The sequence below is a fragment of the Zalophus californianus genome, chromosome 9 (assembly GCF_009762305.2).
Source record: "Zalophus californianus isolate mZalCal1 chromosome 9, mZalCal1.pri.v2, whole genome shotgun sequence".
NCBI lineage: Eukaryota > Metazoa > Chordata > Mammalia > Carnivora > Otariidae > Zalophus > Zalophus californianus.
In genome coordinates this window covers 7,036,426-7,059,231 of record NC_045603.1, presented here as the reverse complement: position 1 = coordinate 7,059,231, position 22,806 = coordinate 7,036,426, and the positions used below count along the sequence as shown (strand labels likewise).

Below are 22,806 nucleotides of genomic sequence, written 5' to 3'. Positions count from 1 at the left end.
ACTCCCCCTGCTTGTGTTCCCTCTCTCGCTGTGTCTCTCTCTGTCAAATAAATAAATAAAATCTTAAAAAAAAATAAAATAGCTAAAATTCAGAACACTGACTAGACCAAATTCTGGCAAGGATGTGGAGCAACAGGAACTCTCATTCATTGCTGGTGGAAGTATAAAATGAACAGCCACGTGGAAGACAATTTGACAGTTTCTTATAAAACTAAACATATTCTTACCATATGGTCCAGCAATTGAGCTCCTTGGTATTTTTCCAAATGAGTTGAAAACCTATGTCTACACAAAAATCTGCACCTGAAGGTTTATAGCAGCTTTATTCATACTTGCCAAAATCTGGAGACAATCAAGATGTTCTTCAGTAGCTGAGTGGATAAATAGTGATATATACCTACAATGGGATATTTTCATCAATAAAAAGGAATGTTATCAAATCATGAAAAGATATGGGGGAACCTTGAATGCATATTGCCAAGGGAGAGAAACCAATCGGGAAAGGCTACATACTGTGTAATTCCAGCTCTGTGACATTCTGGAGAAGGCAAAACTATGAAGACAATGAATAGATTAGTGGTTGCAGGGGTTGGGGGTGATGGGAGGGATGAGTAAGTAGAGCCCAGGATTTTAAGGCAGTGACACCTCTGTATTGTAATGGTGGGTACATGTTATACATTGGTCAGAACCCACAGATGTACAACACAAAGAGAGGACCCTAGTGCAAATTATGGATTATAGCTAATAATAATGTATCAATATTGTCATCAGTTATAACAAATGTACCACATTAATGCAAGACGCTAATAATCGGGGACACAGTGGAGGAGACCTGGGAGATACAGAGGATATACAGAAACTGGACTTTCTGTTCAGTTTTTAGGTAAACCTAGAACTGCCTTTTTTAAAAAGGGTGGTAGCAGGGAGGAAGAGATGAAGGCCCCTTACTGTACCCCTTAAGGAGGAGAGCCTGTTACTTCCCACAGCTTCTTGCAGAGGGCTCCCTGGCTTAGGGGCAAAAACCACGATGTAGAGAAGACTGGGCTCGAATAATTACTTATTCAGGTGCCATTCTAAGTGTTTTAGATAAATTATCTCACGTAATTCTTGAGCAACAATCTGTGTGAACTCTTAGCATCCCTACTTTACAGCGGAGGAAGTGGAAGCACAAAGAAATTAAGTAGCTTGTTCAAGATTGCACAGCTGTTAAGTGGAGCCAAGATTTAAATCTAGATATTAGACTATGTAACTAAATCACCACATGCAACTTGTTCTCATTCTATGAACAGGGCAGTCTTTTTTTTTTTAGAGAGAGAGTATGCCAGTGGGGGGAGGTACAGAGGGAGAGGGAGAGAGAGAGAGAGAATCTCAAGCAGGAGCGGGCAGCCTGATGCAGAGCTTGGTCCATGACCCTGAGATCACTACCTACCAGCGGAAATCAAGAGTGGGCCGCCCAACCGACTAAGCCACCTAGGGGCCCCCCAGAACACTTTCATCGCCCAAAAAGAAACCCCCTGCCCTTAGCAATCACTACTCATTCCCTTTTGTCAACCACTTACCTACCTTTTGTCTTTATAGGTTGGCCTATTCTAGACATTTCATATAAATGGAATCTGATAAGAGCCCTTTGTGTCTGGCTTCTTTCACTATGTATCATTTTCAAGGCCCATCCATGTTGTGGCATGTATCAGTACAGACATATTGTGTGGGTATTTATCCATTTGTCAGTGGACACACATTGAAGTTGTTTCTGCTTTCTGGCTATTATGAATAGTGCCGCTGTAAACATTTATATATAAGTCTGTGTGTGAACACATATTCTCATTTCTCTTGGGTATATGCAGGCAAATACAATTGCTGGGTCATTGTGGTAACTTGGGTTTAACATTTTGAGGAATCTCCAGAGAGTTTTCCACAGTGACTGATGGTTAATGCTGTTGAGCATCTTTCCATGGCCTTATTGGCCATTTGTACGATCTCTTTGGAGAAATGTCTATTCAAATCTTTTGCCTATTTTTAAATTAGGCTATTTGTCTTTTTAATTTTTTGTTGTGTTTTTATTATTGAGTTGTAAGTGATCTTTATATATTCCCATAATAGACCCTTATCAGATATAGGATTCACAAATATATTTTCCCAATCTGTGTGTTGTCTTTTCACTTTCTTGATAGTGTCCTTTGACACACACGAAAGTTTTCTATTTTGATAAGGTCCAATTTATTTATTTTTTTCTTTGGTTGCTTGTGTTTTTAAAGTGTCATATCTAAGAAACTGTTGTCTAATCGATTGTCATTAAGATTTACCTTATGTTTTCTTCTAAGTGTTTTATGTAGGTCTGTCAACCATTTTGAGTTCATTTTTGTGTATGGTGTGAAGTAGAGATCCAAATTCATTTGTGTGCCTAGCTAGTTGTCCTGGCACCACTTACTAAAAGACTATTTTTACTCATTGAATGGTCTTAGTGCCTTTGTCAAAAATCAGTTGGCTATAGATGTATGAGTTTATTTCAGGACTCTATATTTCATTGATCTATGTGTCTATCTTTATTCTAGTACCACAGTTTTTATTAGTGTAGCTTTCTAATAGGTTTTAAAATTGGAAGTGTGAATCTTTAAACTTTGTTCCTTTTTGTTTAAGATTATCTTAGCTATTCTGCGTCCCTTGCTATATGAATTTCAGAATCAGCTATCCATTTCTGTAAAAAGGCCATTGAAATTTTGATAGGGTTTGCACTTCTGTTAGGACTCTTACAATATTAAATCTTCCAATCCACAAATAGGGAGGTCTTTCCATTTATTTAGGTCTTTAATTTCTTTCATCAATATTTGGACGTTGTCTTTTGTCAAATGCTTTTTTCTGTATCTATTGAGATGATTGTATGATTTTTATCTTTCATTTTATCAATGTGGTATATCACATTAATTGATTTGCATATGTTGAACCATCCTTACATCCCAGAGATAAAACCTACTTGATCATGGTATGATCCTTTTTTTTTTTAAGATTTTATTTATTTATTTGACAGAGAGAGACGCAGTGAGAGAGGGAACACAAGCAGGGGGAGTGGGAGAGGGAGAAGCAGGCTCTCTGCGGAGCAGGGAGCCCGATGTGGGGCTTGATCCCAGGACCCTGGGATCGTGACCCGAGCCGAAGGCAGACACTTAACGCCTGAGCCACCCAGGCGCCCCTGGTATGATCCTTTTAATGTGATGTTTGCTAATATTTTGAGAGTTTTTGCATCTATATGCATCAAGGATATGGGTCTGTAGTTTTCTTATAGTGTCCTTAGCTGTCTTTGCTATCAGGGCAATTCTGGCCTCAAAAAATGAGTTTGAAAGACTTCCCTTCTCTTCAGTTTTTTTTAGAAGAGTTCAAGAATGGTTAATATTAATGCTTTAAATGTTTGATAGACTTCAGCAGAGAAACTATCTGGTCCTGAGCCTTTCTGCATTGGGAGATTTTTGATTACTGATTCAATTACTCCTTGTGTATCTGTTTAGATTTTCTATTTCTTCATGATTCAGTCTTGTTAGGTTGCATGTTTCTAAGAATTTTTCCCTTTCTTCTAGATTATCTAATTTGTTGGTGTATAATTGTTTGTAGTAGTCTCTTATGCTCTTTTGTCTTTCTGTGGTATTGGGTATAATGTCTGCTCTCTCATTTCTGATTTTATTTGAGTCCTCTCTCTTTTTTTTTTTCTTTGTCTAGCTAAAGGCTTGTCAATTTTATCTTTTCAAAAAATCAGCTCTTTCATTAATGTTTTCTATTTTTTTTTCCTGGCATCTATTTCATTTATTTCTGGTCTAGTCTTTGTTACTTCCTTCTTTCTGCTAGCTTTGGGTTTGGTTTGTTCTTTTTGTTGTTCCTTAAGTGTGAAGTTAGGTTGTTTATTTGAAATCTTTTTTTTTTTTAATGTAGACATTTGTCACTATAAGCTTCCCCATTTTAACACACTTCTGCTGTAAGTTTGGTATGTTGTGTTTCTATTTTGTTTCAAGATAATTTTTTATTTCTTCTTCTTTTTTAAGATTTTATCTATATATTTGGCAGAGAGAGAGAGCACAAGCAGGGGGAGCGGCAGGCAGAGGGAAGGGGAGAAGGAGGCTTCCCACTGAGCTGGGAGCCCGATGCAGGGCTTGATCCTAGGACCCTGGGATCATGACCTGAGCTGAAGGAGACGCTTAACCGACTGAGCCACCCAGGCACCCCGATATTCTTTTCTTTTTGATTCCTTCTTTGACCCATTGGTTGTACAGGAGTGTGTTAATTCCCACATATTTGTGAATTTTCCAGGTTTCCTCTTGTTACTGACTTCTAGTTTCTTACCAGTGTGTTGGAAAAGATACTTGGTATGATTTAAATCTTAAATTTGCTAAGACTTGTTTTGTGATATATGATCTATCCTGCAGAGTGTTATGTGTGCACTTCGGAAGAATGTATGTTCTGCTGCTGTTTAATGCGGTGTTCTGCATATGTTTGTTGGGTGCATTTGGTCTGTAGTTGAAGTCCAATATTTTCTTATTGATTTGCTGTCTGGATGTTCTACCCATGGTTGAAAGTGTGGTATTGAATTCCCCTACCATTACTGGATTGTTGTATATTTCTCCCTTCAGATGTTAGTATTTACTTAATATAGTTACTCTAATGTTGGGTACATATGTGATTGTTACGTCCTCTTGATGAATTGACCTTTTTATCATTATATAATGACCTTCTTTGTCTCTTGTTATAATCTGTGGTTTAAGGTCTATTTTGTCTAAGTGTGGCTATCCCTGCTGTCTCTTGGTTTCCACTTGTATAAAATATCTTTTTCCATCTCTTCACTTTAAGCCTATGTGTATCCTTAAAGCTGAAGTGAGTCTCTTGTAGGCAACATATAGTTGGATCTTGTTTTTTAATCCATTTATATCAAGAGTAATTATTGGTAAGTAAGGGCTTACTGATGCCATCTGATTAATTGCTCTCTGGCTGTTTTTTAAACAGTTCCCTTGTACCTTTCTCTCTCTTTTGCTGTCTTCTTTTGTGAATTGATGATTTTCTGTAGTGTTGTGCTTTGATTCCCTTGCCTTTATCTTTTGTGTATCTATTGCAGGGTTTCGCTTTGTGGTTCCCATGAGGCTTACAGAAAATATCTTACAGATACAGCAGTCTATTCTGTACTGATAACAACTTTACTTCAACCATATGCAAAACTCTACCCTTTTACTTTCCCTCTTTGTACATTATTTTGATGTCACAGTTTATCTCTTTTTATATTGTGGATTCTTTAACAAACGATAGTAGCTAAAATTATTTTTACACCTTTGTCCTTTAACCTTTATACTAGAGTTAAATGGTTAATACACCACCATGTTACAGCATTAGGATATTCTGATTTTGACTATACAGTTGGCCCTTGAACAACGTGGGTTAGAATTGTGCGGGTCCACTTATACATGGAAATTTTTTAGAGTCGACAACAAAAGCCACAAGTCATTTATTTACAACTGCCCCGTCCCCACCGTCGTCACAGACTGAATGAAAGGTGACTGGTGCAGGTCATACCTGCTGCTCTCTGGGTATCTGCAGAGGCCCACAGAGGCTGTTGGCAACCACAGGGGGCCCAGGACCAGGCAGGGGTGCAAGGTGCCCTGTGTGTGCAGGGAGCTGCAAAGGGAGCCCCGCACCCCCGCACCCCACCACCCCTGCCCCTTGAGTGCTCCAGACATGCTTCAGGGCTGTGCCGGGGCAGCCATGGACCTTGGGCCCCTCCAGGGCGGAGTGTGGACCCCTTCCTGCAATGGCCTACACCCTCAGAGGTTGATGCACTCACGTGTAGCTTCAGCTGCTGATGGCCACGGGCCAGTGGTGTACCTCCAAGCAGATGGGGCAGCTCTACTGCATCTCTAGGCCACTGTCATTGCTATGGGCCATCCTGGTCGCTGCCGCCACTAAGCCAAAAACCACCAGGCCATGGAACATCGCCATCCCAGGGTGCCCTACCCAGCTGGCCTGGCCTGCCTCCACGTGGATATTTTTCAATAAATATACATATGGTACTGTACTTCCTCTTCTTTATGATTTTCTTAATATTTTCTTTTCTTTCAGAGTTTATTTTATTGTAAGAATACAATAACGTACAAAATATGTGTTAATCAACTGTCTAAATTATCAGTAAGGCTTCCAATCAACAGTAGGCTATTAGAAGTTACGTTTTTGGGAGTCAGAATTATAAGGGGATTTTTGACTGTGCAGGGGTCAGCGCCCCTAACCCCCGTGTTGTTCAAGGGTCAACTGTATTTACCTTCCCAGTGTGTTAAATGTTTTCATATGTTTTCATGTTACTAATTAGCATACTTTCATTTCAGTTTGAAGAACTCCTTTCAGCATTTCTTATAAGCCACTTCTGTAGATTATTTTTTAAAGATTTTATTTATTTATTTGACAGAGAGAGAGAGCACAAGCAGTGGGAGTGGCAGGCATAGGGAGAGGGAGAAGCAGGCTCCCTGCCCAACGCAGGGCTCGATCCCAGGACCCTGGGATCATGATCTGAGCTGAAGGCAGGCACCTAACTGACTGAGCCACCCAGGAGCCCCTTATAAGGCACTTCTAGTGGTGATGAACTCCCTCAGCTTTTGTTTGCCTGGGGTAATCTTTGATTCTCTCTCATTTCTGAAGGACAGCTTTGCCAGATCATTCTTTTTTTTTTTTTTAAGATTTTATTTATTTGACAGAGAGAGACACAGTGAGAGAGGGAACACAAGCAGGAGGAGTGGGAGAGGGAGAAGCAGGCTCTCCACCGAGCAGGGAGCCCAATGCAGAACTCGACCCCAGGACCCTGGGATCATGACCTGAGTCGAAGGCAGATGCTTAACGACTGAGCCACCCAGGCGCCCCTGCCAGATCATTCTTCGTTGCAGTTTTATTCTTTCGGCACTTTGAATATATCATCCCTCTCTCTCCTGGCCTGTAAGGTTTCTGCGGAGAAATCCACTGATAGCTTTATGGGGATTCCCTTGTAAGTTACAAGCTTCTTTACTCTCGCTGCTTTTTTTTTCTTTTTTAAGATTGTATTTGTTTATTTATTTATTTGAGAGTGCATGCACAAGCGAGAGAGCACCAGCAGGGGCAGCAGTAGAGGGAGAAGCAAACTCCCCACTGAGCAGGGAGCCCCCTGCTCGTGCTCTCTCTCTCTCTCTCTCTCAAATAAACAAATAAAATATTTTTAAAAAATTCATAATAGCTGCTTTAAGGAAGCCCAATGAGCTACAAGAAAACACAGAAAGACAATTCAATGAAATCAGGAAAACAATAGAAGAATAAAATGAGATAGAAATAGAAAGCATAGAGATAGAAAGACAAAGAGATAGGAATCATACCAAAAAAGAACCAAATGAACTCTGGAGCTGAAGAATACAATGAATGAGGTGGAAAATGCCACAAAGGGCATCAGCTGCAGAATGAAGCAATCAGGAGAAAGAATATGTGATTTAGAACAAAGGAACTTCGATATTATCCAGTCAGAGAGTAACAAAAGAAAAAGAAGGAAAGAGTGAAGAAAGCCTATATGATCTATAGGATGCCATCAAAAGAAGCAATCTGCTAATTATTGGAGCCCTAGAAGGAAAAGAGAGTGAGAAGCAGAGGGAGAAAGCTTATTTAAAGAAATAATGGCTGAGAGTTCCCAAGGTCCCAACTTTAAGAGAGCTTCTTCAAGATACATCAGGATAAAAGTGTCGAAAATCAAAGACAAAGAGAATCTTAGAAACAGCAAGAGAAGGGGCGCCTGGGTGACTCGGTCTCTCGGGCAGCTGCCTGTGGCTCAGGTCATCATCTCAGGGTCCTGGGATCAAGCCCCTGATAGTCTCTGTTTTGTTTTCTCAAGGGTAAGGTTAAAGCTCAAGTTTGTCGTCTCTCCCCAGTCTGCAGACTCAGGTTGGCTTTCTGTGCATGCCCACTAGCCATCTGCCAAAGCTCACTCTTGCCACCATCAAGAGTTTGCGCAAGGGGCGCCTGGGTGGCTCAGCGGTTGGGCGACTGCTTTCGGCACAGGTCATGATCCCAGGGTCCTGGGATTGGGCCCCGCATCAGGCTCCCTGCTCAGCGGGAAGCCTGCTTCTCCCTCTCCCACTCCCCCTGCTTGTGTTCATGCTCTCGTTGTCTCTCTCTCTCTCTCTCTCTCTCTGTCAAATAAATAAATAAATAAATAATCTTTAAAAAGCAGGCAAGATCAACTTGTGCGCAGGCTTCTTATTGGAGTCTGAAACACAGTAGGATCCATGTCCCTTTAATGCCTTCTGAGGGTCTTATCTGTCACTCTCCCAGCCTTTTCCCACCCCCAAATCATGCAGCTCATGACTCAGTACTCTGGTTGGAGTGAGTGAGAAATAGGTTTGTTTGGCAACATGCTGCCCAACTGGGGAAGCCATGTGCTCATCCACATGCTCTCATTTTTCCCTGTGGGAGAAATCAGGGGCCCAGAAACATCTGACTTGGCACTGAGCTGTGTTGCCTTGGGGGGGTGGGTGGTGACATGTGTAAAATCAAACTCTTCCTCTTTCCCTCTCCAGTGCATCCAGATTTTTATTTTCTTTCTCCAGGGGTGTGCTGGAACCTCTACTGGAAACCTGGGCTTCCACAAAGGCTCTCTTGTCTGTGGGTGATTGTCTAAGACAGTGTTCTCCATGGTCTTCCAGGCTGTGGCTGAGAGGGGCTGGAGCCAGTTCTCAAGCCCCTGCAGGGTTCAAGCCGGGACTGAGGTCTGCACACCTGTTACCTGATGCACTGGTGGTCAAGACTCTTCCCTCCTGGGCTCCATGGTGTGTGGTGTCGAGTCCCACACCTCCCACAAGGCACTTTCTTCTGTGAATGAATGCCAACTTCTTGTTTTTGAGCAGGGGTGAGGGGTACGTGAGGGATAGCTTATTTAGCTACCCCACTTTTAAAATTCTTGCTCTTTACCCTGAATATCCACCCGACAGATTATATTCTTCTCCCTGGTCCTTGTTGACCCTTTTATGGATGGAAATGATATGGGAAGAGTGAGGCTGGCTCTGTTCCTGGAGCTGATATTCAGGTAAGGATGGCAGAAAAGTTTGTATAACTTCGAATGGGGAAAAAGGAATATTACAGTGTTATTTTGCATTTTATCAAGAATCTGGAAAAAGAAGGAAGTAGAGGAAGAATCATTAATGGGAAGTTGGCATCTAACTGATAATGAACAATCTCCAGCAGTGGCAGGAGGACGTCCATTCCTAATGACCCTCAGTTCCATCCTTCTTCATTCCTCCTCTTGGGCATCCTAAGGCTGGAAGATGTGCACATCTGGATTGGACTCCCCTTTTTTGTGTGCATGTTGTTGCATTCCTGGGGAATGCTGCTGTCCTGTTTGTGATCCAGACTGAGCATATTCTTCACAAGCCCATGTACTACTTTTAGCCATATTGGACCCCACTGACCTGGGCCTCTCCACAGGCACCACCCCTAAATGCTGGGCATCTTCTGGTTGAGTCTCAGGGATATATCTCTTTTTTAAAAAGAAACATGGTAGGGGCACCTGGGTGGCTCGGTCACTGAGTGTCTGCCTTCGGCTCAGGTCATGATCCCAGGGTCCTGGGATCGAGCCCCACATCAGGCTCCCTGCTGAGCAGGGAGCCTGCTTTCCCTCTGCCTGCTGTTCCCCCTGCTTGTGCTCTCTCTTTCTCTCTCTCTCTGACAAATGATTAAATAAAATCTTTAGAAAAAGATGGTAAAAAAACATAATCTAAAGCCTATCTTAACCATTTTTAAGTGTCCATTTCAGTAGTGTTAACTGTATTCACATTGTTGTGCAGTGGATCTCTAGAACTTTTCATGCAAAACTGAAACTCCGTACCCATCGAACAACTCCCCATTCCCCCCTCCCCCAAACCCCTGGCAACTACCATTCTACTTTGTTTCTACAAAGTTGACTACTTTAGGTACCTCAAGTAAGTGGAATCACACAGTACCTGTCTCTTTGTGGCAAGCTTATTTCACTCAGTATATCCTCAAGGTTCATCCATGTTGTAGCATGTGACAGAATGTCCTTCTTTTTTAAGGCCAAATAATATGTATGTATATACTTCATTTCTTTATCCATTCATCCATCAATGGACTTTTGGGTTACATGTCTTGACTATTATGCTTAATACTGCAATGGATATGGGTGTGAGTTTTGTTGTTGTTGTTTTAAAATTTTTATTTTTAAATAATCTCTACAGCCAACACGGGGCTCAAACTTACAACCCCGAGATCAAGAGTTGCAGGCTCTACCGACCGAGCCAGCCAGGCGCCCCTGGTTTTTTTTTTTTTTTAACAGATTTACTGATTCACATAACCATAGGTCATTCATTTCATGTGTACAATTCAATGGGTTTTAGTATATTCACAGATATGTGCAACCATTGCTCCAGTCAAGTCAAGAACATTTTCATCACCTCAAAAGAAGCCTTGTACCCTTTAGCTGTTATCCCTTCTCCCACCAACCTCCCCACCGGCCCTAAGCAACCACTAAGCTGCTCTGTCTCTGCACATTTCCCTATCCTGGACTTCAAAGGAAGGAAATCATATAATGTGTGGTCTTTTGTGACCAGCTTCTTTCCCTTAGCATAAGGTTTTCAAGTTTCAGCCGTGTTGTAGCATGTGTCAGTACTTGACTCCATTTTGTGGCTGACTAATATTACATTGTATGGTTAACCATATTTTGTTTATTCATTCAGGAGTTGGTAGACATTTGGGTGGTTTCTACCTCTTAGCTGCTATGAGTAATGCTGCTATAAACAACTGTGTGCACGGTTTTGTGTGGACATATGTTTTCATTTCTTTTGGATATATATACTTAGATGTGGAATTTCTAGGTCATATAGTACCCTATATTTAATCATTTGAGGAATTGCCAGATCATTTTCCACAGGAGCTGTACCAGTTTTACATTTCTACCGGGAGCATATGAGGGTTCTAATTTCCCCACGTCCTTATCAACAGTTATGACTTTTTTATTCTAGCCATCCTTTTAGGTGTAAAGTGGTATCTTGTGGTTTTTATTTGCATTTCCCTAATGGTTAGTGATGTGGAGCACTGGCCATTTGCTTATCTTCCTTGGAAAAATGTCTGCTCAGATCTTGTGCCCATTTTTAAATTGGGTCGTCTTTTGAGTTGTGAGAGTTCCTTATGTATTTTAACATAAGTCCCTTTTATGGCATGTAAATTGCAGACATTTTCTCCCATTGTGTGGGTTGTCTTTTCTCTTTTGCATATAAGCAAATTATAGCTACAGATCTCCCTCTGATCCCTACTTTCACTCCAGTTTTGCTATGTTGTGTTTTTGTGTTTGGGGTCCATTGTATATGTTCATTTTCATTCTTCTCAAGCATCTTCCCTAGTATGTGCTGATTTGCTTGTCTTGCTTCCAGAATTCTCCCTTTGTCTTCTGAGAGTTTGACTGGGTTCTGTCTAGGGCTGAATCCCTTTGAGTTTATCCTACTTGGAGCTCATGAATTTCTTGGATGTGTAGCTTAATTTTTGTCACCAAATAGGGGAAACTTGTAGCCATGATTTTTTCAAATATTCTTTCTGCCCTTTCTCTCTCTTCTGTGCATGTTGGTGTGCTGCATGGTGTCCTGTAGGTCTCTGAGCCTCTGTTCATCTTTCTTCATTCTGCTGTTCCTCAGGTTAATTTCAATGGACCTGTTTTGAGCTTGCTGATTTCTTCTGCCTGGGCATGTCAAATTAATTTTTTTTATCTCAGTTATTGTACTTTTCAACTTGCATTTAGTTCCTTTCTGTAATTTCAGTCTCTTTACTGATATTTTCTATATAGTGAGACATCATTCTTATTCTTTCCTTTAGCTCTTTATCCATGGTTTTCTTTAGCTCTGTGGATGTATTTAAAATAGCTGATTTAAAATCTAGTACTAGGGTAAACTAAGGCATTACCAAGCTTGCTGTTCCTACCAAGGTTCTACTGTCTGTCTTAACTGAAGGCACTCTGGGTTGCTGCAGGCTTTTGATTAATTTCCAGAGTTCTGTGAAAGTTCGTTCTGATAATATGTGGCAAGCTTTTCATTGCTTTTATGGAGGGAACGAACATTTGGTCGTTATTACTGTACCACTTTTCTTGACTCCTTGCTTGCATTTTGAGTCAAACTATAGAAAGATATTTTTGAGACAGTTGGCAAAAACTGAACACAGAATGGTTATTAGATTATTAAAAACTTTATTTTGATGGCCAGGAAAATTGTATTAAGGTCTCATATATTTTTAAAGACCTGTTAGAGCTACATAGTGGTATTTACAGTTTTCTTTGATTTGCTCTCAAATACTCCAGCTCACAAAAAGTATGTGGGAAAACAGCTATGAAATATCGGTACATGTTGATGGTTGTTGCAACTGGGTAATGGGTACATGGAGGTTCACCATTTTATTTTTGTGTTTGAAAATTTCTATAATAAAATGTTTCTTAAAAGATGAGGTGTACCCTTGGATCCAAACAAGGATGCCTTGAACTGGGAAAAAATAATTGAGCTCCTAACTGGCCTTGGGTAGAAGGGAGTAAAACAACGCCTGGAAGATAGGCAGGGTGTGATATCGAGAGCATGAAGGCTAAAGAGACAGAATCAATCTGGCACCCCCAGGGTAAAAGGACGAGTTATACCACAAGTGAAGACACGTAACCATGTCTCGGTCTGGAAGGCAAATAAAGGTCAAGTCCGGGCTGCTGCCTAACCCTGACTCCCAAGTCCATGGTCTCAGCCACCATCCCTGCCATATCCCAGGGTGGTGGGAAAGACTTCTTTCCTAGGACTGGCCAAAGAAGTGTACCCCACCTGAGGCCATTCCATCTGGCTTGAACAGGACTGTGGTCGAGATCCAAAGCTGGAGCTATGCATGGGGTGACAGGCCTCCAAGGGCAGAGGCCTCCAAGGGAGGAGGTAGGTTTCTGACCTTCTAAGTGACCCACAGTCTTAAGACATCAGCTGGGAAAAGGGAGCACTCCCTGATGACCCCAGACTCAGTCAGTGAAGCCCCAGTAATCTCAAATGACACTGTAAAATATGCACTTGTAAGACCTTTATACCATATTCCTATAAAGGAACTCAAACCCTGAGGGAGGGAGCATGGGAGATCTACCCAGAAGAATTCCCACAGGGCAGGATAGTGAAGGCCTGGGGCACTGGGTGCTCCCACATTCAAAGCCCAAGGGAACCCTACTGCCTGATATGCTGTCAGCTTTCCAAGTGGGGACAAGAGCCACCAGGGACCACAGGTGCCCGGTGGCCTTAGCGAAACGAATAGGGCTTGGGAAACAGGAACCAAAGGAAGGTAGTCAAGAACCTGCCATTCTTTTCCTTTCCCAAGGAGGAGCAGGAAACATATTTTAAGACACAAAGAGCCCCTCGACTTGTCTTTGGACACAGCTGGGGGATCTGAACCTCCTCCGAAGCCAGGTTAGGAAAAGAGAGGCCGAGGGAGGGGCTGGGGGCACTGCCAGGCAGAGGGCCAGCTGTCGTGGCCCTGTGGGAGGAAGCTAGCTGACCCCCTCACTGGCACCCCACTCCGAGGCACCACCGAATGAAGCCCTGTCGGAAAGGGGGACATGAGCTGACAGGTGCCCAAGGGAATAACGCAAAATCTTTAGCAGATCAGGGTCTTCTTGTGGCAGGAGGGCTGAGGAGTGAGTCTGAATGGGGTGGGGAAGGGGTGCACAAGACAAAGGGCCTGGGAACATCGCTACTCGGCTTCGCTGTGTCATCGCCACCACTGTGTTGGGCAGAGCAGGATGGCTCCCTGGCGAGAGGCAAGTCTGGCATGTCTAGGAAGTACAATCTGCTGGTCACTTTGGAAAATGAGGAGCCAGAAGATGCCACACACCTTCCATGTGAGGTGAGATTTGAAACCAGCACCCTGTGTACTGCCACCCAGAGTCCCTCACTGAAGGTGCCCGTGGCCCCAGGTCCATATTGCAACTACTCGATTAAAGAACAGCTTTATTGGTAACCTGACGGAACCAAGGTTACCTAGGTGGTGTCAGCCTGCAAGGCCTTATCCAGGCAGGAAAACCAATCACACAATTCATGGGAGTTCCCGACAGGAGGTCAGATCTCCACTCCTAATCATAAGAAAAATTCCAAATCCTGATTTCAGAGTGAACAAAAAGGTCAGAGGGCATCAGTCCTCCTGCTTGTGGGGGCTCGGGAGGCTGGCTGAGTTGTTCAGTAACATCTGTGGGGCCGCGCAGACAAGGTAGAAGCCAGGAATGCCATGGGAAATTGCCCCAAGACAAGTTTCCAAGAAGGTTCACACTTGGGCAGGGCATGGAACCTGGCCCTGAGATTGCACGTTGGGTCTGATGGGGCCAAGTCACCGAGTGGGCCTGGGTAACAGAGAACCCCGCCTGCTGGCCTCGGCATGTGGAGGCTCCATAGTCTGGGCTCAGCAACGCCGCCACAGCCTGTCACATGTCTCAGCTCCTCAGTGCTGGGGTGTCCCCAGCTTCCTGATGGGATACAGGTACCACATCACCACCCCTGAGGGGTTGATGATCACTGTGAAGTTGGTTTTAGAGTGGAGGCCACTGATGACATCACCCGTGTAGACGTTCTGGGCCTGCAGTGGGAGGAGACATCAGCAAAACTGCTATAAGAATAGCAGCACAGAGCCCCCTTCTGAGGGCTGGAAAGCCTGGACTTTGGCCTGTCTGTGGTGGGCCTCTGGGGTGCCCCACAGAAGTGAGAGCCCTGCACCTCCCGTCACTTCTCCATTGGCAAAGCCAGCAGTGGCCCAAACATGCAGTGGCGAAAGCCCCAGCCCACGGACAGCCTGAGGAACGTGCTGGCAAGGACTGACCAATAAGGGGACGCATGCAGCCTCAGAGCACAGGCCTTAAGTATACAGAGTAGTTCTGTTTGCAGAGCTTGAAAACACCAGTGCAGAGCCCTGCATGCCTGCAGCTGCCCCTTGGGCTCCCGCCAGAGGACCCAGGGTCCAAGGCGTAGGGGAGGCCACGTATGAGTGAGCACCGCCTCCAGCAACCCCCTCCCAGGGCAACGCGCAGCCCCGCAGGTAGCAGGGTACTCACCTCATACATGCTGGAGTTGTTAAAGTTCAGCTGGGCGAGGGAGGTGTGGTAGCGATAAGGCATATCTGTCCGGCGGCTGAAGAAGACTAAGGCGCTGGCTTCGTTGGCCAGGGGCCGCATGTACACTTCAATGTGGGATTTCTCCTGGGCACAGAAGGTGGCTGGCCTCCCTGCTCAGGCAGGCCCTGAAATCCCCACCCTAGCCCTCCTTTGAGCTCTGGGTCTCCCCAGCCCGCACTTCCATGTCATGCAGAAGTTTGAGGGGATACCCCAGCGCTCCAGCACCCCAACTTATTCTTGCCTGACTCAGCAGATGCTCCCTGACACTTCCTGTGTGCCAGACCCCATGCTGGAACACAGAGACAAATGCTGTATGAGGTCCTGTCTCAGAGAGCTCATAGGATAAGGGGAGGGATAGACGTGGGCAGCTGCTGGCGCTGGAGTGGAGGGCACTGTCCAGTAAGAGCAATGAACTCTGCCCTGAGCAGCCAGGAGGGTGAAGCCCCACCTTCCAGAAGGTCCTTGGGCCTGGTCCCACCATAAGCCCCTCCGGTGGGGATTAGTTACTTCCTCTGGGCATCACCAATTCTGTATGTGCCTTCTCTAAGTTGTGTGGATTTCTTTTAACTAGAGAGGTGAGGATCTGTGCAAGCTCTGAGGCTCTGCCGTTGGGAGTTAAGTTCTACTGTACCACTTACCAATTGTGTGGCCTTGGGTTACTCAGACTCCTCAAGTCTCAGTTTCCTCATTTGTAAAACAGGGAAGGAGGATTCACCTTCTGAGAAAAGGTACCCAGAATGCCCAGTGCACAGTAGGTTCTCAATAAATAGTTAATGCTAGTCCAGTACTAGTAGTAGTTGCATTCCTTGGCTCAAACAACCCCTACGCTCTGGAGGGAAGCCCTAGTTCTCTGCCAGACATCACAGATGTGTGCAGGAGTCTTGAACTTCCAACCCAAGGGGCCCCACTGTCCCGTGTGTACTTGTGGGGTGATGCCTCTCTTCCCCAGATCCCATGAACTGTTCTGCTCTGGCCTGCTCTGGCAAAGGGGGGAACGGCTGGAGCAGCTCCCAGTAGAATCCTTGACTGAATGCAACCAGGAAGGAGGGCTGAGCAGATTTCGGAGGCCCAGCTCTCTGTGACCTCCAGGCTTGCAGCCTTGTTCTCAGGGGAGTCCAGTCCCTCGGCCTCCCCTTCCCTCTCCCTACACCCCAGTACCTTGAGAATCCTGCGTCCCTGGATGCCCAAGGGATCCTGGTTGATTTTGATCATGAGTGGATTCTGCAGAATGTCCGTGTTCTGGGCAGAGATGGTACGCAGGTCGGTGGACATGAAGAGGGGGGCTGCCAGCACCGTCCAGAGGGCCATCTGGGCCCGGGCTTGCTCAAAGCTGAGGCCAAAGTTCCCTATGAGCAGCTGGGGGCAGAGAAGAGAGGAGCGTTCAGCTCTATTCTCTCCAGGGAGGTGGGCATGAGGCCCAACCCTAAACATGGACCCAAGACAAGAGGAGATAGAGGAGGACAGGGTGTGGGGCCTGGGTCTGTGAACACCATTTCCCAGCGGCGTAGCCTTGGGGTTAGCAAGCATTCGCCCTGTGAGCCTCAGCTTTTTAGTGCACCAGGAATACGGGGTGATAATATGTTCTGGCCACATCACAGGTTGTTCAGATGATCCAACGGGATCCCGTTGCCGAAAGCGTTTATAAACTGGAACACCAACATCAAAAAATACAGTCAGAGTGGAAGCGGTAGGTAACCAGACCTGGACAGAGTCCCTGCTCCTGCCCCGAGCCACCCACCTGCCCTAGCCACAGGTGACAGGACCAAGGGGGACTTCCTGACCCCAAGGCAACCAGTCCACAGACTGGACACAAACGATCATTGCTAATGCAACATGGCTACGTACTTAGTGATACCAATTGAACAATCACCGTGTGTGTGCCAAACTGTGCCGAGCATTTTAAAGGATCATCCATTTCAGTACTCAGAACCACCCTATATGAGGTAGCTACTATTCTCATTTTCCAACTGACAAAACTGAAGCACAGAAAAAAATTAAGTCACTTTCCCAAGGATAAGTGGCAGAGCAGGAACTAAAACTCCAAAGCAGGCCAATTTGTTTCTCCAGGCATCTATCTGGCCTATGTAATAATAACATGTGCAATAATGTAATTACGATAGTTATCACTGGTAGTAAATGCTCGTCGGGTAAAAGAAGAGACAGCTATAAAGTCATAAGATAAATTGCAAAAAAATCTAAGTCACCAGGGCTCTGAGTGAGGTAGGGACGAGGGGCCCACTCTGCCTGTAGAGGCTCTGCAGGGGGTACCAGGGCACAGGGCAGGGCAGTCTAGGGAGGGAATGGCAAGAGTGTGTGTACTCTTCATGATCTTCCCCCTCCAGAGGACTAATGTCACACAAGAGTCACTACAGACCAAGTTCTCAGGTTTCAAGAAACATCAGAACTCCCTGGGAAGATGGTTAACAATGGGCATCGCGAGGCCCTCTTCGAACATTCTGATCCAAAAGGTGGGGGTGGGGCCCTGGGATCAGATAGGTAAACAAGCTCCCAGGGTGAGTCTGATGCAGCTGGTTCAAGGACACGTTTGAGAGACACTGATCTAGAACGTGGCGGTGAGCATCCGGGAAGACAGCACAGGGCGGTGGGGAGCAGGTCTGTGGTGGCCGTCCCCCTCCATGCTGGTACCATGTCTGGGTCGTTCCAGTGCCCAGGGCCTGCCACCGGCTGCAGGATGTCCTGGTTGTCCACAAACCAGTTCAGGACGGAGAGCACGCTACTCCAGGAGTCCTGGATGTCATCATAGTTGCGCCAGAGGTTGCAGGTTTCTGCCAGCAGAGTGTAGTTCACCTGGATGTTGGCGGAAGGCAGAGTCCGGCACCAGAGTCACGCCCTGCCGCCTGGAAGCCGGCACAGGGGCTGAGGAGCCTCAGCAGGAGACACGGAGGGCGGGGAGAACAGGCCCTGAGCCAGATTAGGATGAGGAAGGCCTCCCCTGCCCTCTCATGCCACCTGGGGCCAAGCCCAGGGTATGGGCCCAGGCTGGTGTACCCACAACCCTCCCCATCGCACTCCCCCCCCCCCCGTATTCTCTCAGTGAGTCCCACCATCGGCCAGCACTCTCCCTCTGGTCTGATCCCACCCTTTCTAGTGTCCTAGGTGCTGAAGGGCCCCTGGGGAGGCTCAGCCCCACCTGCCTGGCCTCACCGGCCTCTGGACCTCCTGGCCCACTCAGTACAACCAGGATTCTGCCCACTTGCTGGGTGATGTGTGTCAGCCCAGGACATGTGGTTCCTATGCCTTGGACGCCCATCCTTGCAGCCCACCTCACAAGTGTCTCTATTCTCTAGACCCAGGGCTGGCTGAGGTCCCCCCCCAGGGCACTTATAACCCTCTCCTAGACCCACAAATCAGCACATGGGCAACTATGATGAGAGCAGCCCTGTCTGCACAGGAGGCGAGGAAGCTTGGGTGTGGGGCGCATTGCCAGGCAGGTGCACAGAATGGCTTACCTTTGGGGGAAGGCCCCCTTCATAGGCTGGCCAACTGCAGGAGAAGGCAATGGGGCGGCCTGTGGCATTCAGGGCAGCTGCCATCTTGGGGTACCCTGGAGAAGCCCAACCCCCACATCTTAGGACTGAGGAGGCTCAGGAGGAAATCTGAGGCCTCAGCCCAAACTTCCCACCAAATGTGAGGAAACTGAGACTCAAAAGAGGAGGTGCATCCCCCTGTACCCAGAGCTGCACACATTTCCTTGGTGGGGCACGGTGCCAACCCATCTGTAGGAAGCCTGGGAGGCAAGAATCCCCCCAACCTCTGGGTGCAGGGAATTGGGAAATACTACCCCCTAGGGGCCATATGGACAGACGAGCTCAAGTACAGCCAGGTGGGCACCTGTGAGCTTTCCATGGCCGCCCCTCCCTGTCTACCTGATGGTCCCCAGCCAGCTCTAGGACCCACCCTTGGCCCTTTCCTCAGGGGTCGAAAAGCAGCCATCCAACTTCAGCATGTCCACCTTCCACTCGGCAAAGGTTTGAGCGTCTTGAATCACCTTGTCTAGCGTGGTGCCTGGGTAGCCCATACAGGTGAAGTTGCCCAAGTCCTCGTAGATGCCCAGCTTCAGGCCCAGGGAGTGAGCCTGTGGAGGGTTGAGGACACCATGGGCTCAGGCGGGGAGCTACCTCACAGGCACATCTGACGAGGCCCCATTATAAAACTATCAACGGCTCCCCACTGTCCAAAGGAAAGGGTCTCAGTTTGCCGGCCTGGCCTCTGCTAACCATGGTCCTTCTCACTCCCAACACACACCTCCCATTGGCAGTTTCTGGCTTCTAGGCCTTGCTTCTGCCATCCCCTCTGCCTCAAATACCATTTCTCTTGTATCAGCTCAAGAACTGTCTCCTCGGGCGCCTGGGTGGCTCAGTCGTTAAGCGTCTGCCTTCGGCTCAGGTCATGGTCCCAGGGTCCTGGGATGGAGCCCCGCATCGGGCTCCCCGCTCCGCGGGAAGCCTGCTTCTCCCTCTCCCACTCCCCCTGCTTGTGTTCCCTCTCTCGCTGTGGCTCTGTCTGCCAAATAAATAAAATCTTTAAAAAAAAAAAGAAAAAAAAAAAAGAACTGTCTCCTCTGGTGAATCTTTCTGAAATCCCAGGCTGGATAAGATGCCTTTCCTGGCTCTTACCCACCACAGTGGGCCCAAACGAGCTGTTCATTTATCTGTTTCCCCCAACAGACTGTGAGTTCTTAAGCAGGGATTGTGGAAATGAACCCCAAATGAAGTGGTGGCTGGGAGCGGGGGGGAGTGTGGTCTGGACCCCCACCTAAAGGGCAGGGCTGGGGTGGGGCTCACATAGTCAGCCAGGAAGGCAATGCCGTTGGGGAAGCGCTTGGGGTCGGGCACCAGGCGGCCTTTAGCGTCACGTCCACCAATCCAGCAGTCGTCCATGTTAAGGTATGTGTAGCCTAGGTCCCGCCATCCATCCTGTGCCAGGTGGTCGGCCATCTCCATGAAGAGCCGCTCACTGGTGATAGGCAGGGGATGGGGCAGCTCAGTCACTCCCCACCCCCTTCTTAAGAGCTTTTCAGACTTCGCAGATAATCTGAGTGTGAATCCAGGCTGTCAGAACCATAATCATGGTGGAATGAAAGGAGTGGCTGGGCCCCCAGGCTTGCAGGACTGAGCTTTCACAGTTATCTTTCAGTGACCTCAGGGTCTGGGTCCACCATAATGCCCCTGCCCCACAGGCCTGATAGATCCCACAGAGGCCCCAAGCAGGTCACAGGCTGTCTCGGATGTCCCAAAAGTCACCTCTGGCTGCATTCTCTCTGGAATGGGGTGGTCTCACCCTGCCTTCTTTTCTAGCTGACCCTCCACTCTCTGCCCCCACTCTGCTGGGTCTTGGGCAAGGCTTGGGAGGTGGCGGGCCTTCCTCACCTGATGCAGTTCTTTGGGTCCTCGTCACAGTTGGTGTTGCAGCGAAAGCGTTCCCAGGCCAGCCAGCCCATGGGTGGCTTCCGCAGGAGCCCATTCTCTAGCATCAGGACCTGGGCCACCAGGGCCAGCAAGACCACTGCAGGGCGGTTGGAAGGATGACTGTCAGCAGCTCCCATAGCCCCAGCCCTCACGCTACCCCATCCGTATGCTGTTCAGCTCTGCAGAGGCCGCTGGCCCTCACCTTAGGGGAACCAGACTCCTGGGCTTAAGGTAGAACTAGCTCTTCCTGCCACTGCTGGCTCCTGCCGTCTCAGTGAGGGGGCTCATGGTGCCTGGGGCAGGGCAGTGTGTTTGAGGCCTGAGTCCCCACTTGCTGTCCCCACAGCAGTGCTGGAATTCGTAAAAACTCACGCCTGAGGTTGTGTCCTTTCTATACCCTGACCAGCTCCCCCCAGTTTACACAGAACTTGACAGAACACGGTAGTCAGACTCCAGGTCTCCCATCCAGAGCTCTCCACCACAGACCCTCCCCAAGAGGCCTCAGAAGGACGTAAGGGGTCAGCCAGCTTGGACCCGCACCTAGCCAGCTCACCTGGGTGGACCCTTGCCCCCTCGGGCCTGTTTCCTTGTCTATAAGATTAAGTTACTGTACTGACTTAACAGGGCTGTTCTCTGCCGTGTGGATAACACATAAAATAGGACCTCTGCACTTTGAGGAAGAGAGAACATGAAAGGAAGTGGCCTCTTTGGAGGGAAACTGATTCCCAGGTGGGGAGGATCTCCTTTCTGGCCCAGCTCCAAGAATGAGAGGAACCCGTCTCCCCACATACCCACATCAGGGAAGGAGGCCCAGACACCAGAGGGCTGGAACTTCCTCCAGGTAGCCCCTACCCCCAACCCTCACCTACCCTCCCCAACCACCCCCACCCGCATAGCTACCTGTCTTCTGCAACATTGCTCTGGACTCGGCGTCTCAGGGCCTGACCAGATCTGCTCTGTTTTTACCAGCTTTATACGTTGGACTTTGGAAGCTATGAAACGTTAGAAAAGCACTGGGGTCACTACTGCGTCGCTGGCTCCGCCGCCCTCAGCCTTGGGCGTGGGTCCCCCACTCCGTCCCGAAGTCGCCCTCGTTGCCCACCACCCCCGGCCCCCAGCCATCACTTCCCCGAGCCTGGGGATCCCTCAGAAATACTAAACAAGGTGTCTCAGACGTTAGACTCCACCCTCTCTGTAGTGCTGGGAGCCCCCAGCGCCCACGGGCGGTCCTCCGCCGGCCCGGGGCCCCAGAAAGGCAGCGATCGCCTCTGGGACGCCGAGGAAGAACCGAGGCGTCGGGTTGGGACCAGGCTTCGGACTCCCACCGGTTCTGGGTCACCCCCCGGCCCCCAAGGACCGCAGCCCAGCAGCCCCAGAGCGGGGACCCTCCCCCAGAGCGCCCCGCTCACGGAACTCACCCTGCGGACGCCCAGAGAACGCCACTCGCCGCCGCCTCTGAGGCAGCCGACCGAGGCTGCAACCCGATTTGCCCACTGCCTTCCAGAGGGGGCGGAGCCTGACGGCGGCACGCCTTCCCCGGCGGAACCTATCAGAATCCCCCTAGCAACGTCGCGTCCCGCCCCCTGTGGGCTCAAGAAGCCCTCCCCCGAACCCCCCAAAGCCTCGCCCCCTTCGAGCTCCGGCTCTGAGCCCACCTGGGTACCACGGCTCCCGCAGAGGCTAGTCCTTTCACTTCTGCGGGGTCCCTGAAGGCAAGCATAGTGCCCGGCACAATGTAGACGCTTAATAAATAGTATGGCGTGAATATCTGCTTTATTAAAAGGAAGTGAGGAAATGCCATGAAGCACGACCCAAAATAAGCCACTCAAAAACGGTAGTCGAGGATGAATAGGCATTACGACAAAGATGGGTGGGGGAGAGCAAACCAGGTGTAGGGCTCTGTTTTTGCAAAGCCCAGGAGACTCTCCTCCCCTACCTGACACTCTGGGCCAGCCACCGGTTGTACTGGCCCAAGCACTCGCTCTGCATATTCCTTATCTTTCATTCATCAAATATTTACTGAGCAACTACTAGGTAGGCGCCAAACACTTTATTCTCGGCACCTTCGCTTGGATGGTCACTGGGCATCTCAAACATAACTGGCCCCAAACCGAACACCGAAGACCTTCCATTTCTCAGGTAACGGCAACTCTCCATGTGCTCAAGCCAAAACCTTGGAGTCCTCTTTGCTACCAGTTTCCCTCACTCCCCACATCCAGTCTTTTGGCAAAGCCTGTTGCT

General features: G+C 47.9%; 2 protein-coding genes across 5 annotated transcripts in view; one reads left to right on the top strand and one right to left on the bottom strand.

Moving 5' to 3' along the window:
• The window catches only part of WBP2NL (WBP2 N-terminal like), a 64,242-nt gene extending 44,703 nt beyond the window's left edge, over nucleotides 1-19,539 (top strand). Inside the window, exons 8-9 of one of the 2 annotated variants that reach the window (XM_027594611.2) lie at nucleotides 16,735-17,709; nucleotides 19,481-19,539. The gene's annotated coding sequence lies outside the window, so the exon portion shown is untranslated. Of the gene's footprint in view, nucleotides 1-16,734; nucleotides 17,776-19,480 lie in introns of those variants that run through there. The other variant, XM_027594610.2, reaches the window with a different exon arrangement.
• Nucleotides 13,969-22,067, bottom strand: NAGA (alpha-N-acetylgalactosaminidase). 3 transcript variants are annotated; one of them, XM_027594600.1, is made up of 10 exons: nucleotides 21,984-22,054; nucleotides 21,466-21,557; nucleotides 20,527-20,662; nucleotides 19,942-20,113; nucleotides 19,055-19,232; nucleotides 18,607-18,701; nucleotides 17,783-17,944; nucleotides 16,295-16,492; nucleotides 15,077-15,220; nucleotides 13,969-14,604 (listed from the first exon to the last, which is right to left on the bottom strand). In XM_027594600.1, the coding sequence occupies exons 2-10, from the start codon at nucleotides 21,479-21,481 to the stop codon at nucleotides 14,470-14,472; spliced, it is 1,236 nt and encodes a 411-aa protein (XP_027450401.1). In that variant the 5' UTR covers nucleotides 21,482-21,557; nucleotides 21,984-22,054; the 3' UTR covers nucleotides 13,969-14,469. The 3 variants fall into 3 exon arrangements, with proteins under 3 accessions (XP_027450401.1, XP_027450403.1, XP_027450402.1); XM_027594602.1 differs by lacking the exon at nucleotides 17,783-17,944 and having other exon boundaries at nucleotides 21,984-22,057; XM_027594601.2 differs by lacking the exon at nucleotides 13,969-14,604 and having other exon boundaries at nucleotides 15,084-15,425; nucleotides 21,984-22,067.
• Between the last annotated feature and the right edge of the window lie 739 nt (nucleotides 22,068-22,806).

Bases quoted from the DNA above. Each gene is read 5' to 3' on its own strand.
- NAGA (XM_027594600.1), bottom strand. The intron at 18,702-19,054 runs GTGGGTCCTAGA...GGGCTTCTCCAG, and splicing joins CCCTGAGGAAAGGGCCAAGG to GGTACCCCAAGATGGCAGCT. The intron at 17,945-18,606 runs GTAAGCCATTCT...GCCAACATCCAG, and splicing joins AAGGGGGCCTTCCCCCAAAG to GTGAACTACACTCTGCTGGC.